We start from the raw sequence: 19,555 nt of genomic DNA, 5'->3' as shown, positions 1-19,555 counted from the left end.
GAAGACATTTAGCTTTCATTGTTGTACCTTCCAAAATTGAAATGATGTACAATATATTTTTGGAAGGTTATTTTGGAACATGACTGTTGTCAGCACAACAGAATTATGTATGATATAGTTTATAGCTAACCCTCTAACACACAACTTATAAACATGTTGAAGTTGGTACAAGAATTCTCTGTGAATAATGAATATTTGTGCAATGCATAAGTTGAATTTATGCATTACTGTAAATACACTGACACAACTTGTCATAAACCATGTGCCTGTAGTCCATATGACATTATATGGAGGCATTAGCATTATGCCAGATTATGAAAAAAAACTTTCAAACACTGTCAATATTTAACATGTGGTTGAATACTTTTGTTCAAGTTTTTTTTTTTTCAAAATGTGTGGAGTGAAAGCAAAAGTCTTTGAACTTATGTCTAAAGTGAATGATAAATTTAAGCAATTTATCACATAACATTAGGTATCAATCGTAGGTCAGTCCCCACAGATGGAAGGATTCTGCCACATGATATCATCACAAACTAGTACAATTCATATCATGAAGTTAGGTGGGAGTCGTTTCAAGGCTAGTTCCAAGCAAATATCTTAGGCAGATGCAAGAGAAGATAGCCAAACCATGGAGAGGTTAGGTACTGTTTCAGAAAACTGAGTTCATAACAAGTATCACAAGGTTCAACCTGCTAATAACATAAAAATCATCATTAATTCTGAATTGGATAACTGAATTTTTCTAGTGTATATGAATTAACGAAACTGGTCATATTCAACAAAAATGAAAACAATCATTACAAAAGAAGAGAAAAAACAAACAGTATATGTACTTGCACAGACAGAATTACAACAGTCAAACTTCCTCTAGGTTGTGCTTAGTCCAACAGCTTTCACTCTCAGAATTGATCTTTCTATAACAAAAACATGAAGACATTCAAGTAAGATCTTCACTTTATTAACTTCTAGTGGAATTGAGCCAATAAAGTGTGCCTCACTCAACAAGTAATCTTGGCTTCTTTGTCCAATGAACAATGTCACATCATGACCTTTATTTTCACAGCACTGGTTATCTGTAACATTCAAACATCATTCATTACCTTGGCCTGCAAAGAATATTACAGTCACTACTATCCACTCAGACAGTACATGTGACTGCAGTATGCTCTTGAGCAGAATAAACACTATCTACTACAGAGAATTAAGAAACAAAGCACCTAGAACAAGGCAATCTCAACAACCATATGTTTCAGATAAAATTGCATACAGACTAAATAAACACAAAACTTTAAATCAGCTATCACTAAAGCAAGTAAAAACATCATATGCCTGCACATCACAAAATAATGTATATTATTATTAAACTTGACTATGTCAAATAGCACCAGATACTTTTTACTTTTTAATGGTTCATTCTGAGAACATTCGTTTCCATTGGAGCTTTTTCTTTATATAATTTATAAGCAACTACTCTGTTTGTGGATTTAAAATCAAAACAAGACCAGAAAGCCTAGAATTCAATTTTGCAGAAATAAGGCATATCTTCACAATAACTATCAGTATATAGTCCTAAAGTAATACACAATTTACAAGTACATAGAACTAATACAATCATATGAAAATGATGCAAATATGTAATGACTTCATATGGCTTACACACATTTTTATTACAGATGGTTTACCAACTACAATTCCATCAACATGATTAATTTTGCCATCATCTATTTTAAATGAATTACAAAAAATAAATTGCAAGAAACAAAGAATTTCTAAAGCTGATCTTTATATTTGGATTTTAATATGAATTATAACATTACACTTTAGTTTGAATATAAATTTGCAATTTACATGTATATAGAGAAATTTGTACAGCAGTTTCTTTACAAAATATCTTATTTTGAACATGTACTAAAACTTAGTTTTATTAAATAGATACATACATGCTGCATGTATGGAATATTCCTTGTAAAACAGAGCAAAGGAAAACAAATATTATAATATATACTTCCTCCTTAAAACTAAGTTATCAAATTCCAGTATAATTTATAATATATACATATTACTGTAAAAAAAAAACTGATGTTACATGTCACACACGTTGCTTAAAGATGTGTTCATGGCTGTACTTAACCTCTTATATAAGCAACAGATGTAAATGTTTCAATTACTGTTCTATTTTAGATATTAGTTATCAGATGAAAGAGAAAGCATAACCTTGCTGACAAATTTAAATTAAATACAAACTAACCTAGCAGTTATTAAATATTATTATGAGTACACTGAAATTCTACTGTGTAATAATTTGGATATTAAAAAGTTCAATTTTTCATGAATGCACTAACAAATCTGAACAGTTTTATGTTTTAAGAATAACTGAATCAGATCAATAACAAAATATGAAAATGTTATTTCAGCTAAGTCAACAAAGACACAGAAAAAATTCACAAGTGTCACTGTAATCTGCTCCATATGATTAGTGACTGCAAAGCTAGAATTGTGTAGCATAAGTTCCCTTAGAGTACATATACAGAAAGTTCAATGTCTATAACTTAAAAAATATTGAAGAGCTAAGTGTCAAATTAAACATGCAGAAACTTAGTTTTGCTAAGTAAATAAATAAGATAATTTCAAACATTCTCTACATAAATGAAACTTAGTATCTTTTTAGATATTAGTTACCATTTTCCTAGGGAATCATATACTTCTGTTTCAATTATATACAAATACTGTTCACATAACACACAACTTTGAAATTAACATAAACGTGGAAAATAAAACCTAGTTAGTTTTAATGACCATAATACTTTCACACTTCAGAAGTGTCTTAAAAGTTTTTTCTTTCCTTAAGTCTGTTTTAAAACTATATGATGCATTTTGCTAACTTAATTTACAAAAGTGTAAATATTCTACTGACATATGCATGTATAATTCGCTAACATGACTTTTTAACTTGTATTCAACTCTATGTACATTCTTATGTATTGAGAATCTTACATGATCGGAAAAACATCAATGTTTCACAATATCAAATATATAATTTATACTAATTACTATTTTCTCAACTGATACATTATCAAAATTAATTACATATTTTAATTCATATAACTTCATTTGCATATATAGGTAATAAGTTTAAGTACATAAAAATGTTCTAATAAAATCAACAAATAAATATATTCACATAATCCAAAAATAAATGTCCTTTCTCCTCTACTGAATTTTTTGGGTCAATACACTGTTATCGATGTTCAAGATGTACAGGTAAGATCCTTACGAGACCTTATGTCGGCTACATTTTGTAAATCCATAACCTTAACATGCTATAAATACATGTGCATTATAGTTAAATACTGCTTAAGTCAAGCATTACAGTTCATTGAGTTTTTAATGCTATGCATCACATAACATACATACACTTTGTTGCAAATAGTCATAAAGTGTGAATGACACTCAAAGTACAAGTAACATGCAAGAAAGTAACAAAGAAACTGAAATAAACTTTCAATACTGCTGGGCTTTCTTTATTACAATAGAGAAATGAGGTCAGTCTGGTTTCTTGACGTACGTGTGAAAGAGAATGAGACCCAGTGTTTTTTTTCATAGATTAATCTACTCAGTGTTTTGTTGGGGTTTTTTTTACATACATATACAAACCTACAATATTTCAAACATCAGTACAAAAGTGAAAGCAGGAGAACCCACTTTTTTAAAAAAAGGGTTGGAGTAAAAAGCATACTTTCTTTAGGTGAAAAAAATGGATTATCTAGGATTTTTTTCTGTCTGTACCCGTGTGTGTGTGTGTGTGTGTGTGTGTGTGTGTACTTTATCGTCATCTTACACACCCACATTTAATGAACCAAGTCCTTTAAAAGAGTCATCATGCAAAAGTGGTACAAGAATTGACTGGAATAACTTGAATGTTTCTATCCATACATTTTACTTACAGAAAAAGATACTTCTTTAAACCTATTAAAGAGTAGTCTTTAAAATACAACAGTCATCATGTATGGCTGGCACTCTTAAAATTTTATCTATATTTAGGGTGATCATAAAACTGCTCTGAAAATGACTCTCAGTAAGTTTGTCACTATTACACTAAACTTCAAACTAGAGAAGAATTTATCAGCAAACCTGGATGGATACAGCAGATGTAATACCAGAACAATATTTATCTGTAAACCTGGCTGGATTGAGCAAACTTAATACCAATTAAAATACAATCATGTTGCTAGACAAACTTGTTAACTATTTCATTATTTTCACTACTGAATCTGAATCTCTATACAAATAATTGGTAGACTTGTCCAATCTTGTAACTGCCATGAAAAAATTAGGAAATAAATATAGATTATGCTTTTCTTCCTTCTAGTATGATTACAAATTATAACTCAAAAATAAAAATGTTTACCTTAAATTTCAGGACATTATACATTTATATATATTTATTATTTTTATCATATTGACCTTTCAGCTATTTTTGGCTAACCTGAGAGAAATTACAACACACATGCACTCATGTTACTGTATCGAAGAATATAAAACTGACCTTTACAAAGTGACCTATCTTGACTGTGTTTTAGTGGATTAGTATTTTGTAAAGTATTCATAACACATTATATATGTATACACATTATTACTACAAGTTTTTTAATTTATTTTACTTAAAACATACAATAGTAAATAATGAAGTAAAGCAAACAATTATTTCTTCTAGATACAACCTTTGTGCTCAGTTGCTGCTTGTCCTAAGAAATTTTGCACATTGAGGATTTAAAGTAAAATATTTTTTTGGGTTTTACATTTCAATACCAAAGAGTCACAAATAACTGTATCAACACTAAAGAATGCCATTATAATTTATCAAGTTTAGCAACTAAGCTGTATTTGGGTTTAAAAAAAATATGAAATTTTGAACAGGCTAAAGACTCAACTTACCAGTACGAAGGTTTGACTTGAAAGGAGGAGACTATGATATTTGAAAATAGCCGAGAAAGCCACATGTAGGACATTCTTTCTTTCAATTGGTTTTCACATCATATCTAGAACTAAGTGTAAATAAGAGACCATTTTCAAAAATTGGAGGAAGAGAGAGAGGTCATTATGTTTGATTCAGTACATGAATGATAACTCAGCATATAGTGTGTGTTTCTTATAGCAAAGCCACATAGGGCTAACTGCTCAGCCCACCAAGGGGAATCGAACCCCTGATTTTAGTGTTGTAAATCCTGAGAAGTACTATTGTACTAGCGGTGGGCCTCAGTATATAGAAAAGATACAAGGTTCGTATTTTATATCCTAGCTTTTCACTTTTGGTAATTTGGGTTCTACTTTATACACAACTGTAGATTTTGTTGTTTGATATCACAAACATCTAACTCGAACCAGTGTTACATTCAACGTACCATATAACACAAAAATCAGTGTTAGTGTGTGTTTTCTTTAAACATTTACTTTCAAATTTATAAACTAAATAATGTATAATATGAAAATATAAATTATAATCTACAATTTGGTACCAAACCTAATTACATAAATTCATACAATAATAGCTCAATAACATTTTGAATGCAAGTCACCAAAAATGATGGCATGGTCTTTGACCCATGACCCATTGCAATAGTGTCAAGTGGAATCAAAAATGAGAAAATAATGTATTTTTACATTATAATCATGCTATCAGGTGTATTCTAGACCTTGTGTGACAAAATCTGAAAGTAATATGACAGAATGGAAATAAGAGACTAGGGTAATTATGGAAACTTACTGTATTAAAAACCATTTTTTTACATTTGATTTTTTGTTGAGCTTCTAGTAAATTCCCAGTAAGGTAAATTCCAATGTTAACATTAAAATGGTTTTAAACCACACAGTCATAAAAAGCAAAGTGGAAAAACTGATAATATGGCAGCTATGTTTTATATTTTATATAGCTGGTTTTGATAGCAACTCTGTCATTCACTTTTTTTTATACTACAATATACTGTAAAACTTCACTTTTGTTCATGATACCACATAACTAGAAAAGCTTAAAAAAACAAATATTTTCTTTCAGTTCAGAAGAATAAAGATGGATGTAATGAATGGTCAAGAATAAAGAAAATATGTTCAACATTGGCAAGGTTAACTACTATATCCCTGTGACCTACATGTAGGTACATATCATTACAGTAATTCTATGGCTATAGGGTATTTGCATGTAACTAATGAAGTGCATAATACAAATAACATGGCCATTGCTAGCTGCTGTAAAGATTTAAAACTCAGGCATCAAGAAGTAACTACAACAAAAAATAATTAATATACATATATTACAGTTCATGTAAGACAGATTTGGGGTACTGTAAAATACAGCTGCCCATGTCCAGCAACATCCATGCTGACAAGACAATTTAGTGCAAGCAAGCTGTAAGACAGGAATAAACTAGTTGATACATCAAGGACTATTTCCTCTACATACATGTATGATTTATGGATGACAAACATTATACTAATCCTACTTTAAGGCTTTCTGTTTGTACACAAGTTTCACATTAGGAAAGTACACTTGTACAAAGTTAGAAGTTTATGTTCACAGCAGCACTGTACTGAATGAATGTCGTGGTGAAAAGGAAATGTCAATAAGAGTACCTATGCGATATTAAATAATATTCTTCTTTGCTATCATTTAAAAGTTTTTAGAATTAATCACAGAGTTAATTTCAATTGTAACTGGGTTACTTGACTCAGAACGGAAAGGCTAGCTTTCTGATTTGCTAGACCTTGTGAATGATAATAAAGTAAATTTCAAGGACCCACAAGCAATTATGTATACCAGGCCTCAACAAATGGTTTCAGATCTACTATCCAGTACAAACACTCAGGAGACAGGTGTGTCTCACTTAACTTCACTACTGTTTGTACATGAAGTGGTCCCCCATATACTTGTTTACTGTCACAACAACAAGTGCATGTTAACTATTGTGATATGAACAACCACTTAATAGTATTGCCTGAACTAACTGTTTTTGGTCCCATTCAAGTCTAAACATGCACACTGATTGGTTAAATTGAGAAACTGAGAGAAAGTAAAACAAAATGACACAAAATTAGTAATATGTTCCAAAATTCCAAAAATTCTAGATTCAAGTTCTCTTTAGCACAGCCCTGTAAATAAAATGGGTAAAAATATTAAGCATCACAATGAAATTGTTAGCTGTCATGGCCACCTAGGATTTGTCAAGGTCTCATGAATACAGTTTAGAATAATTCACATAAACCTCTTAGTAATTTTAGATTTAAAAAACAAGTAAATATTTTTAACAATTTTCTAAAACTAATATACTATGTTAGTGAACACAAATATTGATATGCTGATAACAGTTTTATCATAAAAAAAAATCCATGCTTGAAAAAGACATACAAGCCATACAATTTCATACAATTTGTTCAACATACTTTTCAGCAAATGTAACTTAAAGACATATCTGTAGGTGATAACTTAAGCCCATTCACTGCTGATTTATATGTATTTTAATTTACATTAATAACAAAATACCAACAAAAAACAAATATTTACACATCAGTCACACTTAAATTATAAAATTTAGATCCAATTTTCTTTTATAAAGAACAGGCAACATAATCAGCTGCCTGCCTAGGATGTCAACTGATTGCCTTAATTTCTGCATAGGTTGAAAGTTAAACTAAACCTGATCCTGAAATATTCATATTGTTTCATTACATTTCTTACAACTTACTGATGCTGCTTAACTTGTTCATCCACCAGAAATCATAGAAAAATTAAAAGTGATTAACTGCAAATGCATGGACATTGTTTCTCAACTCGCTTATCAACATCTGACCATGGAAAAAATTGTATTACATGCAAATTTGAGTACATTATGTCATAACTTGTTTGTCCACCAGAATTTACCATAGAGAAACATTCATTCATTTAAAATGGATGGATAAATACAAATTTATACAGTTCTATGCTAAACATTCTATTGCATAATGGATTAAATATTTTACAGAATACCACGACTTTCCTAAAGTTTCCATAACTAAAAATTAAATTTATTAGCTATTTTAATTTAATAGACACATAATGATAAATGTTATTATATAATGTGGCTGTTATTACCTCTTTCTTGCTACACAAGTTATATGACATCATTACACACAGTATTCAGTAACTATTAAAATAAGCTAGGCATTTAATGAAATTTGTTACTGATTACATCCAACTAATGAATTATTCTCACATATCTAAAAAATAAATTATAATCCTACAAATCAATAAATGATACTTATGGTTGGCAGAAAACAGATAGTAATTCATGATGATAAAAAACCCACTGAAGTAAAAATGTATTCTCAAGACAGCTGGTATGGGTATTACTACTTTAATTAAAATAACCTGAAGATGACCTAAGAAGGTCAACATTGTTCTGTTCTTTATTTTAATTAAAGTGTTAATAGTCATACCAGCCTTCTTGATAATACAGAAAACAGATAGCCCACTGAATGGCTATGTTTAACAACAAATAAGCATAACAGTAATACTGTAATAACAGAAAACCCAAATTCTGATTAAGCTAAACAAATGTGAATTAATCAAAAATAATGATAATATTTCAATAGATAATTGGAATAACAAAAATAATTGGAAATACATAGCTTGATTACTTTCATGAAATTAAACAGTTTAACCATCATTTTGATTAACTTACTTAATCACCTAGTTCTACTGTTAATAGCAGTGTGTTTACTAATGTCCATATTTTATTTATTATGTAAACTTATTAGTGTAATCATTTATGCATTAAAATATGCCTTACATGTTTCAGCAAGTTTTTTAGGGTAATTTGCCCTTTTATTTATTACTTTCAGATGCCTACCCCTCAACTATTTTATTTGAGAAGTCTGACTTTATTAGCTATTACCTTATTGACAGGCTGCTCATACTAAGTCTGAATCGTAGTCTGGTTAACTTATGCTGTAGCTAGATACTCAGCTAATTTGAATACTAATGAGCTATAATCTCATCTCCCTTGACTTAGAGAGTGAGTATTAATAAATTAAGAGATTGATAAAACTTTTGTATTACAAAAATAAATATCAACAATTGTTCTTGTTTAATTTCCATCAATGTGTATGTTTGCTACAAGCTGGCAAAAAAGATCCTAGAAATACTGAATCCCCCAGCAGTCCATAATTTAACAATTATTAATAACCTTCCAATATAATAACTTAAATAACTTCTTATTTTTAAATTATCATTATTAGTATTATTATTGTTGTAACTCATCAGTATTCAACTTTTTATACTGCCAGGTATTTAGTATTTGAAAGGTAATTTCCAGGTATCTAGATACTGCAACTGATTTGACATGATTTACATTTGGCAATTTTCACCAAATTTACGTACCTCTCCTTTATTAGCATTACAGCTTAACAGTTATTACCAGAAGCTATTTATCTTTGATGTCAAACTAATTGAAATTGCATAGATAAAGTTGAAAAAATGTTTTTATTAATGGTCAAGTATCATCAGTTGGGAAGATTATACAAAAATATTCTCTTATAATGGAAACTGGTGAAAGAAATTTAGCAAAATTCTTAAAAAGAAGTAGCTCATGCATTTTTCTGTATGATTTCTAGACTTCTGTAACTTCTGTCATATTTGATTTTGAGTGTGTACTACTATAAATAGTTTTGAGTCGTTGGAACTAGATGTACATTGTTTGTAATGACCTATGCCATTTCTCTTAATTGTTAATTTTATTAATATTTCTAATTATAGTTCTCAAAATTATTCAGAAATATTAATTTTATTTTTGAACTAATTCTTACACTTATGAAGTTAATTTTATATAGTTAGCTTAACATATGGATGAAGCATAAAGTTATAATTTTTCTACACTGAAAATGCATTTCTAATAGGTTCTTGCCTACATTCGTAAAAATTAGCTGTTCTCATTCAATGCTGCCCTCTATATGCAAACTGTTTTATGCATGCCACTACTCTTCTGCTCCCCCATCCAATTGGAATTTGAAGATTCCAGTCAGTTTCTCAAGCAACTCATCGAATATCATAAATTAACCAATATGAGCATTACATATGCAATGTATTTGTCTCCCTCTACACTCTCAGGGTAGGATGAAGGCACTCAATCATAGAGGGTGAACTGTATGTGTGACAGCTCAACAGCTCTAGACAGAATAAGATGAAGGAGCAGATTGTATGTTTATGTCAATAGTGTACAGAGGTCACTCATCCAGTTTGAAGATGGATCAACCCCAGTAAAAGCACAAATGGTATCAGAAAGCCACATGCACTTTTAGCAGGATAGATCTACATCAGCAGAGGCCACACCACATCTATACCAGCATAACACAACTACCATATTCTCAACTGAATGGACAGAATCAACTATTTTAATGGCAACCAATTAGAAGGAAGCCTACATGGTTCACCATTCCATTGACTTGGAATTAGAAAGTTGCCAGGACTTCTATACTCCACTTGAGAAAAGGGGAGAAAACAATGCATCAAGGAGTCCAGAAGACTGTTGTCACCAGAGACAGTGCAACAGGAGGCCACAAAAACATATTTTAAAAAGCAGTTTATACTGAGTTCTTCACTCAAGATAGGATTAGTATGGACAGCTATTCCCTTCTGCTTTACATGCACACCATCCATGAACACAACTATGAAACAATTACTTGGAAGTAGAAAACCTCAACAATCATGTGGAACACCCCATCTTTACAGTGACTGTAACTTAGATGGCATACAGTGCACATTTTGTTGTTAAAGAATACATGACCACACACCACTAGCCATAGAGTGAGATCCAAGAGATGAAGTTAAGGAAGTGCCTCTGCAAGAACAGAAAGCATGAATAAAGACTTATCCAGTGTCACAGTTGCGAAAGAGTGTGAAGTGTAGCTAATACCCGAGGATAAAGAAACCACAATGTGATGAAGATGCATACTGCTTGGTGGTCACAGAATCTTCTCCAAAGGCTGACCAAGATGAGAAGTAATGTAAAGGTGAAGGAGCAGATTGCATGTGAAGTAAAACAGAAGAACAGAAGATTGGAAGAGAACAAGAGGAAACACTGAATCTAACTAAGGAGGATAAAGAAAAAAGATCCAGAGAGGAAGAGGGTAGCCCAAGAATGAGAACCCTTGTTGAAGGAAGCTGTGAAGGTAACATAATAACAAAGGGCACACACAGAGTATAGAATTTTATCCAGATCAGGATGAGGGTAAGATGAGAAGAGGCAAGAAGAGAAATAGACAAAATGGAGAATTTACCCTCACAAGCTGCTGAAGTCAACTTGAGGAACAATCTGCATAAAGGAGAAGGTATGTAGGATGGTACAGTGTGTTAGAGATGGCTATAGTGAATATCTGTGACCAATGCCATCCACAGGCCCAGAGAGGGAAGAGAACACTATTTAAATAATAGGTAAAACAAAAAATATGAGGCAATAGGCTCTCACACAGGTATAGTATTTGAATGGAGTACAACAAAAACATCCTGATCCAAAAGTACTGCATGCAGAGACAGCTGACTTATCTGGAAAAGAGAGAACAATGGGTAAGGACAGATAAAGGAAGGACCACATTCTAATGAAGAACAAAGAGAATGAGCTAAAGGAAACAACACCCAACAGGAAAACCAGACCTCCCTGAAAGGGTTAAGACAAAAGCCACAGGACTTTGAGACAGATTTACTATTATATATTTAATATTCATGTTTGTTTTAGTTAAATATATATTTAGAAATGCATGTAACTGATGCTGTTAAATGTGTATTGTGAAATTCCTACCTATTCACTAAATTTGTAGAAAATTCTCAAGCTTAAGGATCAACAAGGTATACATGTAAATACCAGAATTGTTGCCTTACTTGAAGTTCCTAGAAAATCTCTATTCAAGCTTATAAATGGTAACAAATACAAAGTAAAGAAACAGTTTATATTATTTGTTTGCTACAGTTGGTGTACTATAAACCTTGGAGGCTACGGCTCTGATAAACACTTATTAATTGGGTAACTATAGATATTTGACCAGGAATATTTATAGATTTCAAACATTACAAACTATTTAACTTCAGCAGATTAACTTTGGGCTTTAGTATTACTATAACATTATTTTATTTCAGCTGTGAAAAACCCACATGATCAGTGAAGAGCTAGCTGTCTCCCCTTTAAGTGAATTGTACCTCTATCAACTCAGAATTAATTTGTTCATCACGAAACCTTAATAAGTTATCAAGGAAGTTTCAGATTGGATAGAAGACTATTATTTGTGTGTAAAACTTTTCTATATAATTTATTATTTGTAAGAACTGTAATTATAAAATTTATTACTATTTGTATATTCATAAATTTGATACATCTGAACATTTAATTAATTTCTAAATTAAAACTAAAATTTAATGTACTTTCAGCTATTTGAAATTGTAAAATGTAACAAAATGAAGTGTGGGAGACAGAACCAGTGACTGTGGTTGACAAATAAAATCAGTGAAGGGGGGGGGGTGACAATATTAACTGGAGCAAGCAAAGAATCTATAGTTAAGTGAGCCAGTAAGGAGTAATCTGAAGAACCATGCACAGAGTGGTATGGATGAAGGAAACTATCCAAAGAAATAATGATACAGGAGGATTTATGAAGGGAACTGGTTTGATCAAATGTGGATGAAGACAGTCATAGCCAAAACCCAAACATGGGGAAAAGAAGACTAAAACAGAGGTATCTGTTGAATGAGGGAGGTAGTAAATTGGTAAGAGGGATACACTGCCAATCCCAAAGCCACAGAAAACAAGGGGATGAAAGAACCATGTCAGGTAAGCATGGTCTAAACAGGAAAGACAATCTGCCACATGGGTGAAAACACCAAATACCTAAACACACTACCAAACAAAAATGATGATCGTGGAACTAACAAGAAGATCCAAGACGATTAAAAGAAAGGGATCTTGATTGGGTGCACTCTGTGGAGAAACATAAGCATTCCCTGAGGAATTGTTGGAGAGGATAACGATCAACCGATCCCAGGAGAAAGGAAGAAATTATCCAAAGTCCAACAAACAACATGGAGTTGGGTTTGAGGACATTCCACCATGGACCAACAACCCTTAGAAACATGATGGTTGACCCACATATCCCAACCTTGAAGAACTGTATCTGTGAACAAAAGTAAATATAGCTGTAGGGGAGGAAGCAGTACACTTGCCAAAGGATGAACCATGACAAACCAGTAACAGAGATCAACCTTAAGGTAGAAAGGAAGGGTGACAGGAGAAATCAAAGAAGCCAAAACAAGAAGCCATTTGTCATGGAGGATCAGTGTAATGGACCTGAAATGAGACTGACCCTGGGGTATGTGGAGTCAGCAAAGACCATATCCTCAAGAGTGATAGAACTTCGTGAGTAGAAAATGAAGGGACAAACAGGGAATCTAAACAGCCTGTGCCATAGGATAAAGCCAAAAAGGATATGGTTGAGTGTCAAAGAAAACTCCAAAGTGTATAAGAAACCAAGCAGGACAAAAGAAGAGCTTTGCCAAGTTGATCAACCAAGACTCACCTGCATAGCTTTGAAAATGAACTGACAATTATGATAATGCCTACTCCTGTTCAGAATGAGCAGGAAGAGTGTGTGCATGTTCTTATAGCAAAGCCACATAGAGCTATCTGCCAAGTCCTCTGAGGGGAATCGAAACCCTGATTTTAACATTGTAAATCCATAGACTTGTTGCTGTACCAACAAGAGGCTGAGCAAGAAGAAGCCAGTCATTTATGTAAAAAAGAAAGTGCAACCCCAGGGCAAGAAGAAAGAAAGTGGAGGTTTGCATCAAACAATACAAACAAAGTGCTGAAGTCAGACCAAAAATGAGGCCATCAGACCTGAACCTACTGGGTAATCACCCAAACCACTGAAGGGGTACTATGTGTTGTTTGGAAAAATAAACTGCAACACCACAGGAAAAAGAAACAAGCAAGGACAAAGAAGGGGAGGTTAAAAAGACAGGAATCAGTGCCACAGTAAGCTCTGAGAGGGATAAATGGACCACCAGAAGTGAAAGCATTGTGAGACCCCCAAAGATAAGAAGCTAAAAGAATGTGTTCATCATAACATAGAGACATGACAACAAAAAAACCACATTTACAGGGACAGCATAAAAGTAAGGACCTGAATCTCAAGAGGCAAAACCAAATCCAATAATAATGATATGAATGGTATCACACACAAAGGAAGCAAGATACATGAAGTGAAAGTGAATGAAATGTTTAATAATATTTAGAAGCAATAGACAAAACATCACATACCTGAGAAATACAATCTGAAAAAGTGACAAAGGCTGAACAGAGTCCTCAGGCAGGGTATGGAAAAATCCAGGAAACTTGGGGTGGGGCAAACAATCAAAATACTTGCCAGCATGGTCAGGAAAGAAAAACACAGGAGAAAGAACGGCAGCAGAAAGAAAATAAAAGTTGTCCACATAATTTCAAACTCACTACAAGTAAATACCAAAAAATCCCCTGATTGGTTGCCTATACATGTGACCTGAAGTAAAATTACAGATGAGCTAGACGAACTGGAAGTAGTAACATGAACATCAAAATGCATGCTTGAAATCCTTCAACAAAACAAAAGATTTGGTGTCAGACCACAGATAAATAAATATTTTCAAAATGAAAGTGCACAATGCTGGAAATTAAACAAAAAAGTGCAAGTTAAACAAAGACAAACCACTTAACGTCTGCACTGTAACAAAAGACAAATATGTGAACTGAGCACTGTTAAATGAGAAGTGTAGGTTCAGTAGTGGAGTAAAAAGGGAGCCACATGCATTGTGAACATGCCATGCTCCTATTGGTTAATTAGTGTTGCGTGATGATTTGCATGAAAAAAACATTGGAATCTAGCAATTCAAACACAGGGGAGCAGAAGAAAAAGGTTTGCATATACAGGGTAATTAATGAATGAGAATAGTTAATCTTGTGAAATGAGGTAAGTACTGAATCAGAAAGAATTATAGCAAAAAATGTTTAAAATAGTAATTAAATAACTTTTAAAATGCCTTACTACACTGCTGTTAATACATTCCAATATCTACTAATAGAGAAGTCAAATCAATAATCTTGTAACTTTTCTCAACCCCTATTCACATATATAGCTATAATAAAACATTATCCAATAAAAATGTGGGATCATTCAAACACAATACTTAAAGAAAATGTGTTTATAAGTTTGTGTGTGTGTGAGGGAATAATTCACTACATTTTGTCATAACTGAAATAAAAGTTAAGCTAGAGATAAAGAGATGTTAAGAGTAAAGCTTCTGACCAAATACATACAAAAAATTACATTTTCAAACTATGTAGTCTTTGAAGTTATGGATCCTTGGACTAACAGACTGTCAATGTAGTTAAAGAAGGGTTTTTACAATCTGTTGCCTCAAAGATGGATTTTGAACATTTGCTGGCCATTTAGGTTGACTTTTGTTATACAATTTTCTCATGACAGTGATGAGAAAAATAAAAATTCTGAATAAAAAAATGACAACTATCTGGTAGAAAGCAGATAGTTATAATTTTGAATTATTTTTTGCTTGAGACATCTCATGTTTGTTTTACTCTAATATTTGTTACTCAGTTTAATAATGTGAATACCTAGTTAAAGATTTTTCTCCTATACTGTCTAATGAAACTAAAATGCTGGTAAAGGCAAATAGATTTGTTTTATTTAGAGTAAAAGGTGATTATAATATCAAAAGTGGACTGAGAATCACATTTCTTGATTTAAATAGTCAGTAAACAAATGCATTAAATATGTGTTTGTATTTAGATAATTATAAATTGTTATTGTATGGATGCAAAATTTGCTTTGTTGGGTCATTGTGAATGAGAAAAAATTGGGTAAAATTAGTGATAAAAGTTTGAAACTTTCAGTAAATATTTACATGTACTGAAAATAGGAAACACGGTTCTAGAATTTGTTTATTGGACGTCTTAAATAAAAGAACAAAAAATTATTGGTCTCTTTTAACTGAGGTAATAAATATGTTTTATAAGTTGAAATCTAAAATATTCAGAATGTGGCCATGCTTTCAGAATAAGTTCTTAAACATTTACCTAATAGGTGCAAGACAGACTACAATTACCTACAATTAGTGATTTAGATGGTTTTCCAGATAGCAAATGGCCTACAATGTTTTTTCTGAGTTCTCATTTTAACAGTTCTTTAAATAATCTTTACCAACAACAGTTTAATGATACATCTTTATCATTCATAAGCATTTTGTGCAATTATAAAGAAAACTTAACAACTCTTCTGATAAATAGCCTTGAGTAAACCTACAAATAAAATATCCCAAATAAACTGTGGTTTATATACCACTTATAAAACTATAACAGAATTCTGAGATAAAATTACATGTTAATTTAGAAATATATAAATGTTAGTATAAAAATGTTTTAAAATACAAATTAAAAAAATTGAAACAACAGTCAGTTTATTAATAATTAATTATGCACCAGTCAATTTACTAATAACTGATATTTATAAATACCAATAAATTACTATCTAGTCCTATTAAGGATTGCACAGATTATTTATTTCAGAAACAAATATAATGTCAAGACATTTTAATTTGCTGTATTACCATAACAGAATAATAAATAGGCAGATTGTTGTATACAGCTACTAGGATATATAAATATATACTCGAATAAATTTTCACTGTATACAGCATACACTTGGCAGGCATGCCTATAAAACAGTGCATAGCTAGTCAAAAAGATGAAGGAATGGTGTAAAATAAACCATGCACATGTACTGTGTAAACTTGTTCTACATTTAAGTAGGCCCCTGTTTTAGTGACCCCTTTACACACTTTCTGCTTCAACAGAGCTGCAGAATAATATTTAAGAACATGTCATTTTCTCTGAAAGAAATTCTGTGCTAAATCTTTGAAAATTTCTTGCAATGCAAATATGTCCTACTGCTTGTCTTCTACAGCTATCAATAAATCCACAAAGTGACACATGATGGAAAAGAGAATTTTAATTTGAGTGGTAAAAGTGTCCTTAATTATTTAAAAATAATAACTTTGTAAAATAATATTCTGATTTACATTTACATGCATAAGTAAATTATAAGGTCAGGTATAATACTCCTATAAATATATTTTTTAATGAAATCCACTAAACAGTTATCAACTATTTTTGCATATTATAAAATTTTAATTCCCTTTTTCCTTGAAGTGTTAAATTAATACACCAATATTAATAATAAAACTGTCATTTTAATGAAATGGAAAAAAAAAATCATTACAAAACAGAATTTATTCATCAATTCCCATTTCCTCACAATAATTACGTTTGTGTACTTTCACGAAGTAAAAATCAAAGTAAACAGTTTCCAAATATTAAAGAACACATAACTGAAAATAAATTGAAAGTAACATTCATAAATACTAAGGTATACTTGATAATATTACTGAGAATAAATTCTAACCAATAACAATATTTACTCCAATAAACACCTAATATATTTTTATACTACAACTATGTAACATACGATGGAAATAAATCTTAGTAGATCATAAAAAATACCAAGTGCCATAAAAATTATACCCATACACTACTGCAATTTAATGTGACACTTACTTCTAAAAATAACCAAAAGAAAAAACATATTTCCCAATAACTGAATATGATCACTGATCACGAGAGTATCGCAAACAAAATGGCTATGTCTTTGTTTGGTAAAACTAAATGCTTGTGTTGAAGGTATCCCCTTTTACGTCTTTTCACGACTATACAGCGTCAGTCAAAACGTGCAAATAGCATTCAAGTTCATTGAATATATGCATTATCTAAAAACTAACATTATATATATAAAATGTAATTATACAAAATATTCTCAGAGGTTAAAGTTAACTGAATTTAAAAATTAATAAAAGTCTTACTAGCTGTCGTTGGGGAAATTGGGAGGGTTTGGAGCTTCGAACTGGTTCAAATGGCAATATAAAACATCAAAACAGAAAAAACACATATCCATGCTAATAACCATTCCATTCCGATAAAGAGATGGTTGATATGGGTTTGCGCTGAAATGATTTCCATTGCAACAAGTATGATAACTCAACTTCTGCTTCTTAGCCCCACAACACCCAGCCGCCATGCCTATAGGCTACACTACCTATTCCCAACCTACCTCTTGCTGGCTTTCAATGGTATGACTTAGCGCCCTCTCTACCACACATCGTGCAACACAAGTTTTTGGTTCAATATTATTTCGCCATTCAGAACAAACAACAGAGTACTGTATGCGCACCTTCACGATAGTCTAGAAATAATGTTTAAAAAAGAATAAGTTCGTATTTCAAAACGATTACTCGAAAAGTATCTTAATTTTACACAATAAAAGCAAAAGAATCAGCAGCGATTCATTTAAGGAAAATATGCGCTTAACTATTCATTTTCTCTTAACTTTTTCGAGGATATGACGCGTTATTTAAATAGAGGATTAGTTTGGTTTGTTTTGAATTTCGCGCAAAGCTACACGAGGGCTATCTGCGCTAGCTGTCCCTAATTTAGCAATGTGAGAGTAAAGGGAAAGCAACTACTCATCACCACCCACCGCCAAATCTTTACCAACGAATAATGGAATTTACTGTAATATTATAACGCCCCTAAGGTTTAAAGGGCGAATATGTTTGATATGACGTGAATTCGAACCCGCGAGCCTCAGATTACGAGTCGAGCGCTTTAACCACCTGGCCACATGCTTAAACCTTTTATTTTTATTTTTCACATTAATGAAATAAGAAATAAGTTACTGGTATATTGATATTTGTATACTATATTAAGATTAAAATAATACCAAGTAAAACTGTAATGAATATATAAGCTATTTTTAATTACGTTATTTTTGCAATAATTACAAATGAATTTTAAAGGGGTTTTCAAACCTGTATACCCAAGATCGATTAACACTAAACTCAAGACTTTATAGAACTCAAATTCTAGGTTTGACCACTCTGATGGGTCCAGTAAAAATATACCATTTTTATGATTTATGTTTAACACGAAAGAAACAACTCAAACGTATATCATATGTACATACAATTGTTTTCCTTTTTATTCCTGGCCCGGCACTGGTTCAGATACTCGACTCGTAATCCGAGGGTCACGGATTCGAATCCCCGTCACACCAAACATGCTCGGCCTTTCAGCCGTGGGGAGTTATAATGCGACGGTCAATCCCACTATTCGTCAGTAAAAGAGTAGCCAAAGAGTTGGCGGTGGGTGGTAATGACTAGCTGCCTTCCCTCTTGTCTTACATTGCTAAATTATGGACGGGCAGAGCAGATAGCCATTGTCTAGCTTTGCGCGAAATGTAAAACAAACCAAATCTTTTCATTCCTTAAAATCTGTATTACGTTTTTCTTTGATACAGTTGAAGAGATAAGATATTAATTTATAAATTTAATTGTGTTTTACCTTTATGGGTATTCCTTTAATTATTTTTAATCATTCGATAA

At 31.8% G+C, this 19,555-nt stretch overlaps 1 protein-coding gene across 6 annotated transcripts in view; it reads right to left on the bottom strand.

Annotated features, from left to right (window-relative positions):
- Positions 1–18,236, bottom strand: part of LOC143246603 (uncharacterized protein CG5902-like) — a 95,199-nt gene extending 76,963 nt beyond the window's left edge. For 2 of the 6 annotated variants that reach the window (XM_076493627.1, XM_076493635.1), the window contains exon 1: positions 17,978–18,207. In XM_076493627.1, the coding sequence (XP_076349742.1) occupies positions 17,978–18,192 (215 nt within the window). In that variant the 5' untranslated portion in view covers positions 18,193–18,207. Of the gene's footprint in view, positions 1–4,935; positions 5,046–17,977 lie in introns of all 6 variants that reach the window. The other 4 variants (XM_076493658.1, XM_076493621.1, XM_076493651.1 and 1 more) reach the window with 4 other exon arrangements.
- Between the last annotated feature and the right edge of the window lie 1,319 nt (positions 18,237–19,555).

The sequence above is a fragment of the Tachypleus tridentatus genome, chromosome 1, assembly GCF_004210375.1.
Source record: "Tachypleus tridentatus isolate NWPU-2018 chromosome 1, ASM421037v1, whole genome shotgun sequence".
NCBI classification, from domain to species: Eukaryota; Metazoa; Arthropoda; class Merostomata; order Xiphosura; family Limulidae; genus Tachypleus; species Tachypleus tridentatus.
The sequence above is the reverse complement of the archived record's forward strand: the minus strand, read 5'-3'. Positions and strand labels throughout refer to the sequence as shown.